This window comes from Balaenoptera acutorostrata, chromosome 6, assembly GCF_949987535.1.
Source record: "Balaenoptera acutorostrata chromosome 6, mBalAcu1.1, whole genome shotgun sequence".
In the NCBI taxonomy this organism is placed as follows: Eukaryota; Metazoa; Chordata; class Mammalia; order Artiodactyla; family Balaenopteridae; genus Balaenoptera; species Balaenoptera acutorostrata.
The window spans coordinates 111,913,077-111,934,577 of NC_080069.1; the positions used below are offsets into that span (position 1 = coordinate 111,913,077).

Here is a 21,501-nt window from a genome sequence, read left to right on the forward strand (position 1 = left end):
ATGCCAGGCATTATGTTAGGCTGTGGGAATAGATACAGAAGTCAATAAGCTTAGTTTCTGATCTCTGGGAATTTAGAGCTTAGTGTGAAGAATGCCTAGGATTAAGAGGAGAAATAGTGAGAGGGAATCAGAGAAAGAGAGTGAGCACGTGGGAGAGACAGACCCAGTGAAAAAGTCCGAAGGGGCTGTTGGAATAGAAGATCCAAGAGTATGATGAACGGGGGCCAAAGGAGAGAGAACGTCAGGCAGAAAGGATATGCTATAAAATGTCACCGAATCAGCAAATAGGATGAAAACTTGGAAGAGGTTATTTGATTTGGCAGTTAAAAAAGCCCTTCCTTCTATTTCTCAAACCAACCAGGTTCATTCTTTTAGGGTCTTTGCATTTTTTTCTCTGCCTGGTATTCTCTGTCCCCAGATGTTCACACAACTGGCTTATTATTAGGGTCTCAACTCCATGCACTTCCTCTCTCTGTGAAGCCTTCTCTTACCAACCCAATTGCAGTTAGCCACCTTCTCCTCAGTCACTCTCTCTCATTCTTTCACTCAATAGATATTTATTTAGCACCTACCATGTGCCAGGCACTAGTACTATAGTAGTGAACACAGCAGACAAAATCTGCCCTCTTGGTGCCTTGCACTCTGTCACATCACATTACCTTTATTTTCTTGTTAGTGTGCTTCAGTGCCTGAAAATTTTGTTTCTCTATTTGTTTATTGGCTTTCCCTGTGAATGAAATCAAGAACCTTGTTTTCCTTATTCACCACTGTTTTTCCATATTTCCAGTACCTAGAACAGCTCCTGACACATAATCAATCCATGTTTGATAAATATTTGTTGCAGTGGATGAATGAATGGTGATCTTGGAGAGAACTTTTTGAATACATAGTAAGGGTGGAAGATATATTGCTTTGCCAATAGAATAATAGTGAATGGAAGGCCTCAGAGTGAGCAAATATTCACAACTCTTATGAGAACATGGTGGCAAATAAGGGTGATAAAATGAAAGCTTGGTAGGAAACAAGGTGTGAGGTGATTTGTATTATATAGAGGAGACTGAGCATGTTGAACATAGGCTCCTGCCGCAGGGGAATTGTCTGGTTCACCAGTATATCGCCATTGCCCGGTGCCACATCTGACATGTAGTGAGTGGGAAATAAATATCTGTTGAAAAGTGACTGTTTTTAAACTTGAGGGGAAGATCCAGGAGAGAGAAAGAGATTGGAGATATAGGCACACAAGGAGAAGAGATGGGTGAGATTATGCAAGAGCGTAAGTACCTAGTTGAACTTTGAAGAGGGGAGAAAGGGAGAGGCATAGAAAAGTCGAGGTGGAGAAAAGGATGGATGGGGAAATTCTCATTGGATAGTCTTCAGTTTCTTAGTGCATAGGAAGTGTTGTCCGCTGAGGGGCAAGGAGAGTTTGGCGACCTGGGGAGAGTGGCCGCTCCTGGCCAAGGAGAGCCACACCAGCGGATTTTCCGGGGAAGCAGTAAAGGCTTAGTCTCTGGTGACTGATCAGCACATGCTTATATGTCGTGCTTATGTCGAGGCATCTGTTATATAAAGTATTTATTCATTTGTTTCCAATTAGTATATCGAAAATTTGGAAAAATGTGTTAAACTTGAAATACTGAATCTCAGCCATAATCTAATAGGGAAGATTGAGAAGGTGGACAAGCTGTTGAAATTACGTGAGCTCAACTTATCATATAACAAAATCTGGTAAGTAAATACTTCTTTGGGTGGCACTGCAGGGTCCTCATCTTTGTTAAAGAGGTAGATTAATGCTGCTGTGTTACTGAAAGAATCCTTTGAAAGAGCAGGCACTTTGATCCTTATTCATTTGTAGTCTAGCCCTTCACATATGATAACTGTCATATTTTGACATTACTAAAGTACAGAACAATATCTGTCATTATCAAAGAAGGAGATACATTTTTTGAGTACCAAATTTTATCTTAATTCCATTTTTGACAGGAAGTTTTCCCACATATAGTCTGATTAACTGCCTTATTACATTAAAAAAGGTGGCATGAAGCAGAATGTTTTAACCCTGTCATTTTGATCCTAAAGATATTTCAACCTGTTTTGAGCCTATGTATTTATCCTAATGTTCTTTGCTCATTGCTGTAATAAATACACACTATCTTGTTTCCACTTCATAATATATATTACTCTGAGAAATAAACATAATAAAACTGACAGTGGCTAAAAATATACATAGAAAACTTGTTATAGGCAAAATGATACAATTACCAAATCTTGAAAATCTTTATATCTATGTATTTTCCCTCCACATAAGACTTGGTATATATAATGGCCAGAGAACAAAACAACTAACAGTAGCAGAACCTCTAATATGGCAAAAATGAAATGGGAAAAAAAGTGATTAATGAATCAAATCCTTAATGTAAAGTATGTATAAAAAAATTGATTGTGATGAAAATAATTTCAACAAAATAAAACTGAAAATAAAGAAGCTTGGAAATATTTGCCCAGTATAGAGAATTGACCAAGGAATTAAATTGGAGTCAACTTGGGAAAATATTTCATCCATGAAAATTCATCAATATGGGTGATAATGTTTTATTAATTTAAATATTCTGATTAAAATATTTTTGTTCATAAATACAGTATCATTCTGGGGGTCCACCAGCTCAAAATGGCAGCCATATCCTGCTGGCATAGCTAATGTTTTGGTGATGATTTAAGGTAATAATTAAGGACATCTTGTTCTTGTGCAGGGCTGTAGCACATAGCACAGTGTGTGCTGTTGAACTTTCTAGCTCTCCCCTTGCTGTCCACTAGTAGTCTTCACAGTGGTTAGTGAGAATGCTACGGACAGACTCTTCTGTGTTGTGGGATCTTAAAGTCTGATAGTAGGATAGGTAGGATTCCTGGGCACAGACAGTAATGAAGAGTTTACCAGAGCTGTTCTGGTAAATTTGTTTTTAGCCACTCTTTAAATTCTCATTTATAAATTATAATTATGGAAAGTAACTCCACATAAAACCAAGCCTGTTTATCTTTAAAATACAATGGAGGGGCACTATCATTGTACCTACTAAGTTTGATTTTACCCTTTGGTTTCCAGCAAAATTGAAGGTATAGAAAATATGCATAATCTGCAAAAGCTAAACCTTGCGGGAAATGAAATTGAACATATTCCAGTATGGTTAGGGAAGAAGTTAAAATGTTTGCGAGTCCTCAATCTGAAAGGCAACAAGATATCATCGGTAAGTTATTCAAAGTAACAAGAATATTTAAAAAATTTTTGGAGTTGTTGAAGCAAAAAGATTAAAATCTATAAGTTTTTTTTAAAATGGGACTTCTTCTAATGTCCTTGGTCCTTTGACCAAACATCAAATTCAGACATAACCTAGTATTCTCTATGGTGATTAAATATAGGCAGTCCTGGTTTTGCATGGTTCCATGGTAACTAAAAGTTGACCTCTTAGCATTTTCCCATCTTTCATTTCATTTGAGCCTCAAAATACTCTTGTTAAGGAGACAGTGCAGGGATTATTTTTATAATTCTGTGAGTTAGGTACCATTGTCTTATTCCCATTTTCAAGTAAAGTCTCAGAGAGGTTAACTCTCTTACCCAAAGTCATTCAACTTGTGCCAGAGTCCATGTCACTGAATGCCTAGAGCAGAGTTCTTTTTTTCAAACTTGTGAATTAATCTGAATTAATCTTGATTATAATGTTAGGTGTTACAAGAAGTGTTAATCACTAGCTTTTCATAGTAGGGCAACTTTGTTTTCGTGGTTCACATAAGCTAATAATGATGTGTATTTTTCTCTGGAGTATATTTTATGATTTCCTTGTGATATTTATACAGTTAGATATTCAATAAGCATTGCAAAGTAAAAACATTAATTTACTTAAATCTGTATTAAAATTGGTACAATCCTGCTATAATTTAAAGAACTTAAGTCTTAGAATAGAAAATAAAAGATGTGACTTCCAATGTGGGTCTAGGCTTTGCTTCTGTGACCTTTGGAGAATCTTTCATCTCTCTAAAACTCACTGTTTAAATTAGAGAAAACAGTCCCTGCCCTGCCTTCTTTACAGAAGTGGTATGGGGCTCAGATGAAATGATAGATGTGAAAATACTTTAAAAACTGTAAGGAATACAGCATTAGAGTTATGTAGTATTTTAAACTTTCACCAGTAGAAGCCAATAATAATAAATAACATTTGTTTAATGCTGTGCAATGTTTATGCTTTCTCATTTCATCTTTATAAAGATCTGGTAAGGTGACTCTACCATTTCACTGTGACAGCCCAAGAACCTCAGAGCCCAAGCCCCACGCCATGTTACCCAGCATCACCTTGGAGCTCTTGGAGCTTATGGGGTGATGGGAGGAGGTAGCCATGAATCTATTTAAAATTTGCCACACATGTTCCAAAAGTAGCTGATCCCTAGATAGGACTGTTAACAGGAAAATCATTTAATAAATATTTATTATTATTTCTAATTTTGTAAGACCTTCTCATCCCAGTTCATATTTGACATTGGCTTCAGTAAGAGTGCACATCCACTTGGGAGAGATTTATTTATACTAGCTATTGGTAGTAGTGTTTCTCAACCTTTTAAAATCCCTCTTTGGGTAAATGTAAAAATCTTACTTCAGAACCATGAGTGTCTCTACGTATCCTTATTTCTTTTAACTATCAAGTATAACTGTTACCTGAAGATTTACCAAACTCCTTTTTTATAACCATTTATATTTTTGATTTGTTCAATCAGCATACTGAAAAGATAATAGGATTAGAGTTTCACAGTCTTGAATTCAAATCCTATTTCATTCACATATAACCTCTGAGCTTTGAGCAAGTCACCTAAATTCTTTGAACCTCAGTTTCATCATCTAGAAAATTAAGATGGTTCCTATATCATAGGTTTTTGTGAGAAGTCACAGTTAAAATGGTATATGGAAAATGCCTAATATTGCCCTTGATACATTTTAGATTCTCAAATACTCCTTTCTTTTCCTCCCTTCAAACCACTACTTTTGGATAATAGGTTTCATGAATAGGTTCCTTGCCATGTTAATAGCAATTTCCTTGATTTATTACTTCCCTTAGGTATGTTTATGATTTTTATTTTATTTATTTATTTTTTATGTTTTTAACATCTTGATGTTTATGATTTTTAAATTCAGTTATACCAATTGTAATGTTACCTATCATTTCAGCTCCAAGATGTAAGCAAATTGAAACCACTTCAAGATTTGACTTCTGTGATCCTAGCTGAAAATCCAGTTGTGACCCTTCCTCATTACCTCCAGTTCACCATTTTTCACCTCCGTTCACTGGAAAGTTTGGAAGGTCAGCCAGTAACCACTCAGGACAGACAGGAAGCTTTTGAGAGATTCAGTTTAGGTGAGGTGACATATTTTTAAAAAACTAAATTTGGGTGGGAGAGGAATTTATTTTCAGAAATTATCCAGAAAAAATATATTTATTATGAACTTTATAATGCTATTAAAATTTGCATAGACAGTGGCACCATAAATCAATGAACTCAGCAAATATTCATTAGGCATGTACTGTGAGCCAGGCACTGTATCTGGCACTAAAGATATAATGGTGATCAAGACATAAGGTACTGGCCTTCGTGCAGTTTGTGTTTTAGTGGAGAAGATAGACAAAAAAACAAGTAAACCCAGATAAAGTAACAGCGGAGAACCCCCTTTTTGGAAAGTGGTGTAAAGGAATGGCTCTCTGAGGAAGTGACATATAAGCTGAAGGCAAAGGCAGGAGAAGATTAGTCATGTGAAGAAAGGCCTGAGGGAGAGGGAGCAGCTTGTACTTTGAGATTGGAAAGACCCTGGTGAGTTAAGAGACAGAAAGAAGATCAGTATGACTGGAGGATAGCTCAGGTAAAAGTTTGGAGAGATGGGGAGGGGAGAGATGGCACAGGGCCTTGGGGTTTGGATTTTATTCCAGGTGCAGTGGAAAGCCACTGACAACTTTTAAGCGGGGGTTTATATATTAAGATTATTTTTGATGCTGGATGGAGAATGATTTGAAGCAGGGCAAAATAGAGATAAAGGGACATGTTAAAAGGCTATTGCCTTAGAAATGTTGGTGGCCTGTATTTAGGTGGTAGATGTGGAATAGACGGATCAGCTTTGGGAGTAGAATCAGCAGCACTTTCTAATGGATTGGATAATCCCCAAGCTTCTGGCTTGAGTAAGTGGTTGGATGGTAGTATTGTTTTGGAAAATGGGAGAACTCAGAATGCTGAGTTTGAATGTCTGTGAGACAACCAAGAAGAGAATCAGAAATATGAGTCTGGAGTTCAAGAGATCTGTCCTAGAGATATAAATTTGGGATTCATCAGCATAAAAATAATATTTAATTCCACCAGAATCAACTAGCTCACTCAGGCAGGGGTTTGGAAGAGCATGAAGAGGAGCCAGTTAAGAAAACTGAGAAAGAGAGGCCAGCAAGGTAGGAGAAAACCAGGAAATAGTGGGTTGCAGAAGCTCAGAGAAGATTTCAAAAGAGAAAGTGGTCAGCTATGCTGAATGTCGCTGTGACATGAAGAAGAAAGATGAGCACAGAGAAGTGCTTTAGATTGACAACATGATGATGAGCTTGACAAGAGCAGTTAAGGAGTGGCTGGGACAAATGCTAGATTATAGATTGAAGACTGAATGGGAGGGAGACATTTGGGTAAAGATTTGAAATTGCCTCCCACAGCTTCCTCCCCTAGTACCTAATAAATGAATTTTTAAAATTAAGTTTAAAAAAATTTCACCAGTAGCTTCCAAACAGGAAATGGAGAAGCAAGTACAATAAACCTCAAAGCTAGTAATCAAAGCAACAGAAAATATTCAAGAGCGGAGTGGAGAGACAAATCGTGGCTTAGTTCTTTTGGTCCTTGAGAAGACAAGGAGATGAGATCAGAAAAAAAGAGGAAAGATTGTCTGTTGATAAGAGGGATGGGATACTTTCTCCATCAGAAGGGAGAGAAGATGCGTGTAGGTATGGGTAGTTTTGTTGCCTTGGTGGTAGGAAGATGAGGAAGTTCCCACTGGTGGGGTTTCTGTTTTCTCAATAAAATAAGAGGTCATCAGCTGAGAAAGAAAATAGAAGGAGTACAACGTTGCAAAGCAACTATACTCCAATAAAAATTAATTTAAAAAAAAGATTGGAAGAAAAAGAAAATAGAAGGAGTATGGGAGGTTTGAAGGGAAGAGGAAGGTATATGAAGTAGCCTAACATGATAATGTTAGGGCATGAGCCTGTATGTTCAACCATTTGAAATTGATGTTAGTCCATTTTGACTTATAAAAACAGCAGTTTCATATGGTTTGATCGAATACTTGAGAAATGTGGTAGATTTTTATTTGTTTCGGATCCCCCTAACTCAACATTTTTTACCCAGAAGTTGATGTTTTGGAATCATTAAAAAATATAAATAATGCAAAGGGAAGTCATTATATAAATATACTGTTGGGGGAAATGTTTAAAGTACTTATAATTCATTCACAACTTTGAATGTTAATTAAGAGCTTTTAGTGATGCTGAGCTCTTGGGATCCAGTCGTAATACAGATAGATGCAGTTTCTGCTTTTGCAAAACTTTAGTGGGGAAGGCAGACAGCCAAGCTATTTGATCACATTTTCCAACTCTCTCTGTGATGAGGACTGCAGCAGAGGTGCAGGGTGGCATCATAGCATCCCTGAGAAGCGTCCAACCTGGGGAGGGTAGAGTCAGGGCAGGCTTCTCAGAATGGTTTTTTTTTTTTTTTAATTTATTATTTATTTATTTTTATGTCTGTGTTGGTCTTCGTTTCTGTGCGAGGGCTTTCTCTAGTTGCGGCAAGTGGGGGCCACTCTTCATCGTGGTGCGCGGGCCTCTCATTATCGCGGCCTCTCTTGTTGTGGAGCACAGGCTCCAGGTGCGCAGGCTCAACAATTGTGGCTCACGGGCCCAGTTGCTCTGCGGTATGTGGGATCTTCCCAGACCAGGGCTTGAACCCGTGTCCCCTGCATTGGCAGGCAGATTCTCAACCACTGCACCACCAGGGAAGCCCCCAGGATGGTTTTTAAAACTAAGACCTGGAGGATGCAAAATAGGCCAGTAGGAGATAGAGGAAGACAGTTCCAGGGAGAAGGTGTGAATAAAAGCCTGCAGGTGGAAAAAGTTTTCGACAAAATTCAATACCCATTTATGATAAAAACCCTCCAGAAAGTAGGCATAGAGGGAGCTTACCTAAACATAATAAAGGCCATATATGGCAAACCCACAGCCAACATCATTCTCAATGGTGAAAAACTGAAACCATTTCCTCTAAGATCGGGAACAAGACAAGGTTGTCCACTCTCACCACTGTTATTCAACATAGTTTTGGAAGTTTTAGCCACAGCAATCAGAGAAGAAAAGGAAATAAAAGGAATCCAAATCGGAAAAGATGAAGTAAAGCTGTCACTGTTTGCAGATGACATGATACTATACATAGAGAATCCTAAAGATGCTACCAGAAAACTATTAGAGCTAATCAATGAATTTGGTAAAGTAGCAAGATACAAAATTCATGCACAGAATTCTCTTGCATTCCTATACACTAATGATGAAAAATCTGAAAGAGAAATTAAGGAAACACTCCCATTTACCACTGCAACAAAAAGAATAAAATACCTAGGAATAAACCTACCTAAGGAGACAAAAGACCTGTATGCAGAAAACTATAAGAAACTGATGAAAGAAATTAAAGATGATACAAACAGATGGAGAGATATACCATGTTCTTGGATTGGAAGAATCAACATTGTGAAAATGACTATACTACCCAAAGTAATCTACAGATTCAATGCAATCCCTATCAAACTACCAATGGCATTTTTCACAGAATTAGAACAAAAATTTTCACAATTTGTATGGAAACACAAAAGACCCCGAATAGCCAAAGCAATCTTGAGAAAGAAAAACGGAGCTGGAGGAATCAGGCTCCCGGACTTCAGACTATACTATAAAGCTACAGTAATCAAGACAGTATGGTACTGGCACAAAAACAGAAATATAGATCAACGGAAGAGGATAGAAAGCCCAGAGATAAACCCACGCACCTATGGTCACCTTATTTTTGATAAAGGAGGCAAGAATATACAATGGAGAAAAGACAGCCTCTTCAATAAGTGGTGCTGGGAAAACTGGACAGCCTCATGTAAAAGAATGAAAGTAGAACGCTCCTTAACACCATATACAAAAATAAACTCAAAATGGATTAAAGACCTAAAGGTAAGACCAGACACTATAAAACTCTTAGAGGAAAACATAGGCAGAACACTCTATGACATGAATCACAGCAAGATCCTTTTTGACCCACCTCCTAGAGAAATGGAAATAAAAACAAAAATAAACAAATAGGACCTAATGAAACTTAAAAGCTTTTTCACAGTGAAGGAAACCATAAATAAGACAAAAAGACAACTTTCAGGATGGGAGAAAATATTTGCAAACGAAGCAACTGACAAAGGATTAATCTCCAAAATATACAAGTAGCTCATGCAGCTCAATATCAAAAAAACAAACAACCCAATCCGAATTGGGCAGAAGACCTAAATGGACATTTCTCCAAAGAAGATATACAGATTGCCAACAAACACATGAAAGGATGCTCAACACCACTAATCATTAGAGAAATGCAAATCAAAACTACAATGAGGTATCACCTCACACCAGTCAGAATGGCCATCATCAAAAAATCTGCAAACAGTAAATGCTGGAGAGGGTGTGGAGAAAAGGGAACCCTCTTGCACTGTTGGTGGGAATGTAAATTGATACAGCCACTATGGAGAGCAGTATGGAGGTTCCTTCAAAAACTAAAAATAGAACTACCGGGGCTTCCCTGGTGGCGCAGTGGTTGAGAATCTGCCTGCTAATGCAGGGAACACGGGTTCGAGCCCTGGTCTGGGAGGATCCCACGTGCCGTGGAGCGGCTGGGCCCGTGAGCCACAATTACTGAGCCTGCACGTCTGGAGCCTGTGCTCCGTAACAAGAGAGGCCGCAATAGTGAGAGGCCCGCGCACTGTGATGAAGAGTGGCCCCCGCTTGCCACAACTAGAGAAAGCCCTCACACAGAAACGAAGACCCAACACAGCCATAAATAAATAAATAAACAAATACTTAAAAAAAAAAAAAGAAGTGAATCTGGAAAGACAAACTTAAATACACAATCTGTGACTCGTTTTTAAAAAAAAAAAAAACATAGAACTACCATACGACCCAGCAATCCCACTACTGGGCATATACCCTGAGAAAACCATAATTCAAAAAGAGTCATGTACCACAATGTTCATTGCAGCTCTGTTTACAATAGCCAGGACATGGAAGCAACCTAAGTGTCCATCGACAGATGAATGGATAAAGAAGATGTGGCACATATATACAACGGAATATTACTCGGCCATAAAAAGAAACGAAATTGAGTTATTTGTAGTGGGGTGGATGGACCTAGAGTCTGTCATACAGAGTGAAGTAAGTCAGAAAGAGAAAAGCAAATACCGTATGCTAACATATATATATGGAATCTAAAAAAAATGGTTCTGAAGAGCCTAGGGGCAGGACAGGAACAAAGACTTAAGAGAATGGGCTTGAGGACACAGGGAGGGAGAAGGGTAAGCTGGGACGAAGTGAGAGAGTGGCATGGACATATATACACTACCAAATGTAAAGTAGATAGCTAGTGGGAAGCAGCCGCATAGCACAGGGAGATCAGCTTGGTGCTTTGTGACCACCTAGAGGGGTGGGATAGGGAGGAGATATGGGGATATATGTATATGTATAGCTGATTTACTTTGTTATAATACAGCAGCAACTAACACACCACTGTAAAGCAATTATACTCCAATAAAGATGTTAAAAAAAAAAAAAAAAGCCTGCAGGTGAGAATAGGCATCACAGATCTGAAGAAGTGGAATCGTTTCGGAAATGTATGCTTGAAAATGAGACTGGAGAGGGAGTTCGGGACCAAATCATGAAAAGTCTTGTCAGTTCTTTATGTAAGCTTTTTGGATCCTATGCTAAGCATCATAGGAAGCCTTTGAAGGATTTTTAAGATAACATAGTATTTTATTTTGCAAACATGCTTGCAGCAACCTTTAAAGTGTAATTACTAATATCAAATAAAATATTGCATGTTTTTTCTAGGAGACCTGGAAAAAACATCATTTATCAACACAATAATTGAATTAAATACTTGGAATTAAAGTGTTGTCTTTTAAAATTGTTATCCACATGGTAATACCTTGTTACCTCTTAATAGAAATCACTTTCTAGCTCAAAATAATCTTTTTTTCCAAAACCATAGTGAATAATTTTAAAAGTAGAATTGTATATATACTATTCTAAGACTTATTTTGCTATTATTCGAGAAATAGTCTTACGTTTTTTCAAATAGAAAATATAATGATCAATAAACTATTAAATTTGTACTAGCAGAAGAGGTAGAAAGACTGGAAAGAGACCTGGAGAAGAAGGTGATGGAAACTGAAGAGCTTAAAAGCAAACAAACAAGGTTCCTCGAGGAAATTAAAAATCAAGATAAGTTGAACAAATCATTAAAAGAGGAGGCCATGTCACAAAAACAGAGCTGTGAGGAGCTAGAGAGTAACCTAAACACGAAAAATGAACTGGTAAGTCCGTATTTTACATTGCCTTGACTATATTCTCTTGAAATAGAAAATTCTTTGTTCTTAGGTCTGAAAACACAACTTCCTGACTATAAAATGGGGAAGATGTGGTTTAACAGAAATATGTGCAACAGGTTTGACAGGTTGTAGTTGACTGCACACCGTATGGTATGGCTGCCCAAAAGATGCATACTGTCTTGAGCCGTGAAAGTATGATATCCAGAACAAGTGAGGAAGATGAAGCCCCACACCATGGGGAGCTGGTCAGACTGCCCTTAGGTGTCTGTATTTTTTTAAACAACAACACTGTTGGTGAGACTGTATGTTGGCAAAAACTTTTAGAAAGCAATTTGGCAAAATTATCCAAATTTAAATGGACGTACCCTATGTCCTATATATTGGAAACATTGTATATAATATTTATATTATTTATTGGTTATTATGTAATAGTTACAGTATAATATAATATATATTCTAATAATATAGTCTGTAGAAATGGTAGCAAGAATGTATAAAGATATTATATATGTAGATACATGCATATATGTATATAAATATACATATACACATATATATACAAGGACATTGACTACATTATTGTCTATATTAGCAAAATATTGAGAATAACTAAAATGTCCCTCAGTGGATATCCATGTGGTAGAATAATAGTGTTCTTATCAAAGGAAGGTAGAGCTGTATATCCTCATATGGAAAGATGTCTAACATATATTGCTATATGAAAAAAGGCAAGCTGTATATCAAGTATGGTCCTATATATAAAGGAATATACTTATAATAGTATAAGTATGTGTAAGTCAAATGGTAGAATGTATACCAAATTCTTGACAGCAGTTATTTTAGGGGAGTAGAATTATAGAGCACTTTCAAATTGCCATATATGCATATCTTTAATGTTTAAATTTTAAATAATTTGGCTTTACGGTTGAATAGGTAGAAAAGGTATTTTAAAAGAGAAAGATTTAGACAGACTAGATAGCATGTCTTCAGAAGGTACCTGACCCAGAGGCTTCAAAGGTCTTGAGACCATGTCTGAGGAGTGGCCAAAGCAACAGGGGTGTCCAGGCTGGAGAAGAGGAGACCCAGCGAGCTGTGACGATTGCCTTCAGATAGTCAAAGGACTGTTTCATGGAAGAGGGACTGGAGTTATTGATGAAGGTACCAAGAGATAAAATTAAGAAATGGCAAATAGAATTATAGGAAAACAGTTTTTCATTTAGTAATGAAGAAGAAATCTGTATAATAGCTGTCTTGAGATAAAATGTGATAACTCTGGAATGTGTTTGCTATCACTGAAACAGGCCATGTGCTCAGGGTTTAGGGAAAAGATAAAAAAAAACATTGGTCAGGGAGATGGACTAAATCACCTTAAAAGCCCTTTTCAACCTAGATAATTTGATTCTGTAAAATTATTAGTCTACTTTCCTTGAAGAAAAAAATAGCTATTGGTACTCTTTTCTTTTTCTTTTGACAGTTCTTTTTCTGATCTGTGCATAACTTAGAGGATTGTATTTCTCATATAATTAATAGAATCCTTGATACAGTTATCTTTTTTTTTTTTTTGGCATCCCCCTTTCAAGATTGGCATTCTGGCTTAATTACTTGATTTGTTGACGAGAATTCTGCCTAAGCACTTACATTTTTAAGCAAGAAAAAAAAAGCGTTCCCTCCTCTGTATAGAGAGGGAAATTGTTACTTGAAATCCAGATACTACTTAATTACCTCTTTCTTGAGCTCTTCTTTTTCAGGGGGACATGATAAAAGACAGGGCAGCTTTCCCAGCTCTGTTAGTCAAACATTCGGAGCATTTGTGGCTTCCTTCATATGCCTCTTATTTGAAGGTAGTTTTCAAATATGTCTGCTGTATTCTGAAGGCATATTATATATGGTGTTAATAATCCAGTGATTATCAATGGTCTTATAATATGCATAGATCTGTTGCATTCCATTCCATAATAGAGTGGATTGATGAGTAATTAAATCATTGAAGACATATTACAATCAGTTTTATTTTAGCAGTGAACTCTTTGTGCCATCACTTAACAGTTGTATTTAAAATACAAAAATAAAACAGTACTTAAAATAAACACAGTACTTACTTTGGTATCACTTGATATTTGTGAACATTTAATAAATTTTCCTGAGTTATTGATCTTTTTTGTAGTGTAGAATTCATCTTGTATTATTAAGACAAAAAAACATTATGATTTCCGTATGCTGACTCCCTGGTGCACGTTAAGTCAACCCATTGAAAGTCATGGCAAAATATTTTATTTTATATTTGTGTGCTATCCCAAAATTATGGATTATTATAGTTGCCTAGTTTTCTCTTTTGTTCGTTTATTATGTTGATATGTTTATGCTGTAAATAAATGTTTTGTAAATTGTCAACAGTTTTTGTTCGTTTTTTTTCCTGTAACTGTTTTCAGTTAGAAGACAGACTGTGCTCTTTTTGAGTCATTATGTTACTTTTATCATTAAGTATTTAAAAACACTTTATATACAAAGTTACTATATGTTTATTATAACAAATTCAGACAACACAAATGTATGTAGTAGAAAATGAAGGTTTCACTCTTCCCCTGCCCCATTCCTTGGAGGTTAATATGTATCCTTTTTGTTTTCTATGCTTATACAATATATATGTAATTACATAGTATATATGTAATTAAATATATATTTTTTTGAATGTTTTGTGATTTAAAAAAATTTCACTATATATTTTTTAAAATTCTGCCATCTTAATTTTTACAAAACAGTATATCATTGGACAGCTGTCCAAGTTAAAAAAATACATTCACGTGTACATGTGTGCACACATATATGCACACACACATAAATTCTTTTCAAAGTCTATACTATGTTCCACTATACGGATTTTCCATGATTTATTTAACCTCTTATTGATGAATATTTAAGTTGCTTCCACTTTTTTGTTATTAGAAACAATACTATAGAGAAAAAATATATATATACCTTATGCATTCATGCTAGTAATTCCTTAGCATAATCACTATAAGTTTTAAATTTTTAAATTTTGATAGCTATTAATGTTACCCCTCAAAAAGCTTATAACTGCTTCACACTTCTATAGCAGTGGGTGAAAGAGCCCAATCCCCCACTTGATAGTATTATTTTGAACATGTAAATAGGATAGAAAAAAATGGAATCTCATTGCTTTAATTTCGCATTTCTTTAGGTATTGGAGAGCTGAGCACTGCATATGTATTTCTTAGCTATTTTGTATTTCTTCTTCAAATTCATATTGTTTTGCCAGTTCTTTTATTATTCTAAAGGACTATTCTATGTTAAAAAAAAAAAAGAATTCTGTGTCTTATTCTAAGAGCCTACATTTGAAAAACATTTTCCATTATCTTATGCAGAATATCTGGTGATAATATCACCTATAGTTGTATAATGTTTTCTAGTTTCATATAATAATTCCTCATGTAGTAAGTCAATTAACTTATAAATGAAGCATAGTAACATTGAAGGAAAACTTCTGGTGGCCATTTAACCTGTAATAGTCCCCCTCGCCTGCCACCAACAAATGTTAACTTTAATATTAATGTTATTCATTGTCTTTTTGCAAGTTATTTAAACTCCTGTTCTTGTTTCCTCATTTTTAAAATGAGGATGATTTACCTGTCCTGCCAGCCCCACAGAGTTGTGAGGACTAAGTGAGGTTATGAATGTGAAAATGATTTGAAATGAATCAAGCTAAGTAATGGAAGGTGGTAAATATGAAACTCCATTAGAATGATGATAAAATGTGTCCATGTAAGAATAATGCAGGTATTAATAACCATATCTTCCTAAGGTAAGTTGTCAGTAAAGAGCAGCTTATGTTGTTATAGCCTCACTCTCTAGAATTCTCCAGGTGATGGTATCTGTTTGCTTCTTTCTCCTTTTAGCCCTTGTTTTGGTTTCTTGCAGACCCTTTTCTGCTGATTCTTTATTCTTCCTTAAAGGTAGTTTGTTCAGGGCTGAATTGTATACTGTGTTTTTCATGGTTTGCATGAAAACTTGTATTAATATCCTTATGTACATTTTAAGTTTTGAAACTGGCTTGCCTTTTGAGAAATGTGCTTGTGTGTATGTATAATTTTTTTTAATGATTGTTTACATAGGAGAGTGAATTTGAATGTGGGGGAAAGAATTTGTATCATTTTTCCTATTGGTAAATATGTTAACTGCAGTCAGCTCTTGATTATCCACAGCTAATACTGTAACTAGCCTACTTTCCCGGGCTTTGACTCCCAACTTGCTCCCATTTATGCATTTCTTCAAAGGACATTTATTGAATGCTTACTATATGCTAAGCCTACTGCTGTAAAAAACACAAAGGTACTTTAAGATGCACAGAGTATTCATTATTAAAGTTGAGCCTTGAACAACACAGGGGTTAGTCCACGTATAACTTATAGTTGGTCCTCAATATCCTTAGTTCCTCGGCATCCACAGATTCAACCAACCACCGACTGTCTAGTACTATAGTACTTACTATTGAAAAGTATGTGTAAGTGGACCTGCTCAGTTCGAACCCACATTGTTCAAGGGTCAATTGTACTTGCCTGCGGAGACCAGTCCCTATAGCCTCCATGGTTCAGTCACATTTGCCTTTGTTTGTCCCTGCTGCCACTGATCTTTAGGGAGAGAAGCCCAAGATTAGTTGACATTGTTGGTTGTGAGTTGCCTTCTGGAGACTCAGGGACTTGTGAGCATTCAGTGAAAGCATCAATGTGGGTAATGTGCTTGACACCCTGCAGCAGGACATCGAAGGCAGTGTAGTATAATAGAGTGTCGGATTTGAAATCGGGAAACTTGGAACTGAACTCTGCCTCTTCCACTACCAGCTGTGCAACTGGACAAGTTATTTAACCTCTCTGTACAGCTTTTATCATCTCATAGGGTAGTTGTGAAGATTCAGTGAGATAGCATATGTCAGATGCTTAGCATGGTGTCTGGCATACAGTGAGTAGTCAGAATTACCTGTTATCCAGGTTAGCCTTACTTCCACTCGGATGGATAATCAGGAGGTGACTGAAAGCTAAATCGTGCACGACTTTGATTTCACGGTCCTTGTAAAATGTTCATGTTTGTTTATGTTTTATTTTCTTCAGCTTGCATTTTTATATTAAAGAAGTTTTTCTGCATGCCTTTTTTTGTCTGGTATCTATTGTCAGACGCTGGGGGGAATGAAGAAGCAGAAATCACTTAGTGGACCTTTGAAATGAACTCAAGGGTTGGTTTAGTAGAAAGGGGACTGGTACTGGTAGTTAATAAAATATTTAACTTCTGCCACTAACCTAATTATGTAACTTTTGACAAGTCAGTTCACCAATCTGGGACTCAGTTTCTTTATTTATAAATTCAGAGGGTTAGATTAGATGATTTTTCTTCTAGCTCCTAAAATTTCTAAGAATAACTAAAAAGTTGTAATTACAGTAGGATTACTTTATTAAAAATTTAATGTCCCATATTTGGATCTGATTGAGCTTATTCACATCCCTTATCCTCCATTACAAAGAATAATGTTCTGAACACTTAAAACTGAGATGCCATTAGCCAAAATACTACAGCAACATCAGTACAACAGTTAAAACCGATCTCCTATTTTCATCCTTCTCACTCCTTCTAATTTCTTAGTAATAAATGTCAAATATCATTTCTATCCATGATTTGAAACTATCATGAGTCAGTTAAATAAATTAGTACCAGTTATTGGGAAATCAGGAAGCAGGTACTTAGTAGACTAGTTACTTAAAAATAATTGATACAGAGTTATTTTCATGTTTGGATAAAGCAAATTTAAATGATTTTTAAAACTTTTGTTCATTGTATCCTGAAATAACATATAAACTTCAAAGGTCTTTTATGTGATCTCTTATGAAATGATAATTTTGTATTTCATTCTTTGTAATACTTTAGAATTAAGATAAAATGCTCTTAATGTTATTCTGTTTGCTGTGAGATTTTTAAAAATCTAATTATCAGTTATAATTGGAACTTGCCACACCACTGTACCTTTATACTAACTTACTGAATCTATGTGTTGTTTCATATCAAATTGGGCCAATAGCTAAGACAGAAGACCATGGAACTAACTCGAGCATGTCAGAAACAGTATGAACTGGAACAGGAATTGGCTTTTTATAAAATTGATGCTAAATTTGAGCCACTAAATTATTATCCATCAGAGGTGAGTTATTTTGATTTCGTAGTAATCCACAGTTAAAGCCAGCACAGAATGGGGCAGGGGAGGGCAGGGTGGTGGAGATGTTCAAATGATTTTATCAATAACCACTCCATGTCTTTCTTATGAAGGTATCAGCAGAGTATTTTGGTTGAATCTGTGAATTATTTGGCTCAGTGAGGTAGAGCAGTATCCAAAAGAGGGTAAAAGCCCCAAGAGGATATTTGCCCACATCCATATTCGTAACCATAAGCAGCCCTTCTAATCCTCAGTTACCTCACTCAAGAGTGTGGTTGATCAGCTTCCTTAAATCCAAACCTCCAGGAAAAGTGCACTGCCTGCTTCAGTGACCATGGAATAGACATCTCCTTACATTGTTTTTTCAGTAATCAGTGGGTTCACTATTAGTCAACCATTATTTGTACAAATACCATAAATGCCACTGCAACAGGGAACTGTTTAACTTCCAAGCTCCAGTCAATATCATGTAAAATAATATATGATAATAAAATATAATATCAAATATGATTTAGTAAAAATTTAGTATTTAGTAAATACTAAATTTTTACGAAAAATTATTTTAGTAAAAATTCAACATTTAAAATTTATTAGACTGAGATTTTACTTATATGTCAGCCAAGAAACCAAAATAAAACATGTAGATTTCTGATTTGAGAGATACAGCAGTGCTAAAAACAACAACAACAACAACAACAAACACATAACTGTAGGCACTTCCTTAGTCAATCCAGCTCACTCTTCGAGGATAGGAGGAGTAAGCCTTTTGAGACCATATTTTGTTCTAGTTCCTTTTTAGTATATTAAGAATAAGATAAAAGAATTATATATATTTTTAAACTTCTATGTATGTAGGATTACTATTTAGGCAATTCTGTGATATATTCTTCATTAATAAAATGAATAATGTCACTCGACTGCATAACAGTTACTTATTATGTCATAAGATTTATTTATTTTGTTTTTAGTATGTTGACATTGATAAAGCTCCAGACGAAAGCCCTTACATTGGCAAATCCAGATACAAGAGAAATATGTTTGCCACAGAGAGTTATATTACCAATAATGCCCAGTTAGTAGAGATCAAGAGGATGGATCCAGATGAAGGGGAACAACTTAGAAATGAACATGTGAACTTGAGAGCCCATACGCCACTGGACACACAACTGGAAGACAAAGAAAACAAAATAAGTGCAGGTTAAAAAAAGTTACTTTAAATTCTTTAGAAACACAAAAGAATTGAATATATAAGCAAATTTTGTTTTTTAATTCTTCTAGTTAAACATGCTGAAGTTATTTATTGTTTGCGTGAGACGTCTAAAACAAAAGCAGCGATTCATTGAGCAGATTATTTTTTAATGATTCCTGTTATGAAGAATGGGGTTTTTGACCGTTATTTGATAGCAGCATGTCCAGGGGCTCCAAGAATGCTTAAATTTCGTCCTGCCAACAGGTGCTTCTCACCATTGGACTTACACATTCACAGGCATAATTAGTAATAATTGAAGCAAGTAAAGTTATTGATTCCTATACATGTCGCCAAAACCTAAAGCAGTGCTTTGGATAAACTGGGTCAGTGCACTCTCCTTAGGCTTAGGCCTGAGGCTGGCCTCTGACTCTTCTTGACCTGTCCCACACTCCACCTCGTCAACCGCCCCCCCCCCCCCCCCCGCCAAGTCATCTAATTCAAGGAACCTTACCACTTCCTGGCAAGTCACAAAGAGGAAGAAATCAGTCCAAGGGGACACTTAGAGACCTTCCAAATGGCAAACTTTGGACACACTTCCCCACTTAGCTGTATGCATATGGCGGAAGGAGAAAGCAGACCTGAGTTCATTCATCTCACTAGTAATCATGGCCCATTATGGGGATCTCAAGCAATGAGATTAGTGGCCCATCCTCCCTTGGTTGGCAGCTAAATGGAATACATGGAAGGCCAATAGAGGTTGACTTGGAAAGGGGAGAAAAGAGGCCGAGTTGTCCATGCCTGCGTATACTACATGCTAGGCTCTGGAAGGGGAAAGCGAAACTAAATCACACCAGCTTCAAGGGGCTCATAGTTTTATAGGAGGCAGGAAGGGAGAGAGAAATCAGGAATTTGAGGTGGAAAGTCACTGATTTGGGATTACCAAATCAGTAGTGAATTTCTTGATATTGAATCCCATCATAAAGCATTTGCCTCTAACACAGGTTTTTGTTTAATACTCTAAACCTAATTATAACTTAGTGACATGTAAGCACATATTTACAAATAAAATCCTTATTCTTTCAAAAGAGTTCTTTAATGTTGGGAGTATCAAGTAGAGCCTCTTTTATGTTAGGAATTTTACAAATAAATGGATCAATTATAGCTCTATGGCATATCATGAAACTATTCTAGAGATTAACTAATAGAGAGGAAAACAATCATAAGAAATTACTTTTTTTTATTCCTGTGTTGTATAATTGCAGAATTTAATTGGAGGAAGTTATTGCTAAGAAAAAGGTAGAAATTTGAGAATTCAAGATTTTTCTTGTGTGTGTCTGTGTGCATGGTTTTTAAATTTGCAGCACAAACTCGACTATCAGAACTGCATGATGAAATAGAAAAGGCAGAACAACAAATTTTAAGAGCTACTGAAGAATTTAAACAACTGGAAGAAGCTATACAACTTAAAAAAGTAAGTAAAAGTAAAGCTGCATTGCTAAGAGAAAATGCCAAAAATGAAATGTTTCCCTCTTCATAACCGTGTAAAACAATCTGTAAATCAGTGCTGCCTAATTAATTACGGAATAACAAATTTCAGAGTCAGATATGGTTCTAGCATTTTCCAATTTCATTTCCTTCCATTCAGGATGACATCCTATTAGCATTTTATAGAGTGTATAGATGCACGTTACTTAACCATTTATGTAAAAAGATATATTCGGTCTACTCTATTATGAAAGTGTCCAATTTACCCAGGGAAGCTGCTTCCTAATATATCTCTCCTAATTTAATTAAGCACTCACCACCTTTAAGATCCTGGAACCTAGATTAAGAGCCAGAAAACACCTCTACAATGAACATTATTAAACATGAGCAGCAAAAATATAAATGATATAAAATATGGTATACAAAAAGATGATGTCATGAAGAAGCAAAGCAGCTCAAACCCATGATGTAGTTGCATAGGGAGAAAGTTCAGAAAAGGAAGTATTTTGACATTTTAGTTTTTAAGTAAGTAAAAGGTTTTAGTTATTTGCAACTTTTAAAAATCAGTATTTCAAAATTGTGATGGTAATGTATTCATACCATAGTAGGAAGAAAAGAAGGTGAAGTCCAAATTATATATTCTTTTAAAAAGGTAACCCTGTGTCGTTAGTTTCAAATTATTTAGTAACTAGAAATTGATTCAAGTTTATGTGGCAGTTGCTGACTGAGCTGGGCCCTGAGTAATGAAAAAAACAGATGTGTTCCTCTCTCATGGGCAGGAAATAGGCAAAAAATAAGTAAAAATAAGTTTAAAAGAAATGTATAGTTAAACAACATAAGTTCTAGGGGGGAAAAAAAAGAAAATTAGGAGAGACAGTAAAGAGGATGTAGATTGCCACAACCCACAAAGGCCTCACTGAGGAGGTGACATTTAGGCTG

At 36.0% G+C, this 21,501-nt stretch overlaps 1 protein-coding gene across 5 annotated transcripts in view; it reads left to right on the forward strand.

The window, feature by feature from the left end:
* CNTRL (centriolin) overlaps positions 1-21,501 on the forward strand; it is a 92,954-nt gene that overhangs the window by 11,650 nt on the left and 59,803 nt on the right. For 2 of the 5 annotated variants that reach the window (XM_007178101.2, XM_028165420.2), the window contains exons 4-11: positions 1,595-1,725; positions 3,098-3,239; positions 5,207-5,393; positions 11,463-11,659; positions 15,589-15,645; positions 17,757-17,876; positions 18,857-19,085; positions 20,439-20,548. In XM_007178101.2, the coding sequence (XP_007178163.2) occupies positions 1,595-1,725; positions 3,098-3,239; positions 5,207-5,393; positions 11,463-11,659; positions 15,589-15,645; positions 17,757-17,876; positions 18,857-19,085; positions 20,439-20,548 (1,173 nt within the window). The remainder of the gene's footprint in view (positions 1-1,594; positions 1,726-3,097; positions 3,240-5,206; positions 5,394-11,462; positions 11,660-15,588; positions 15,646-17,756; positions 17,877-18,856; positions 19,086-20,438; positions 20,549-21,501) is intronic. The other 3 variants (XM_007178102.2, XM_007178103.2, XM_007178104.2) reach the window with 3 other exon arrangements.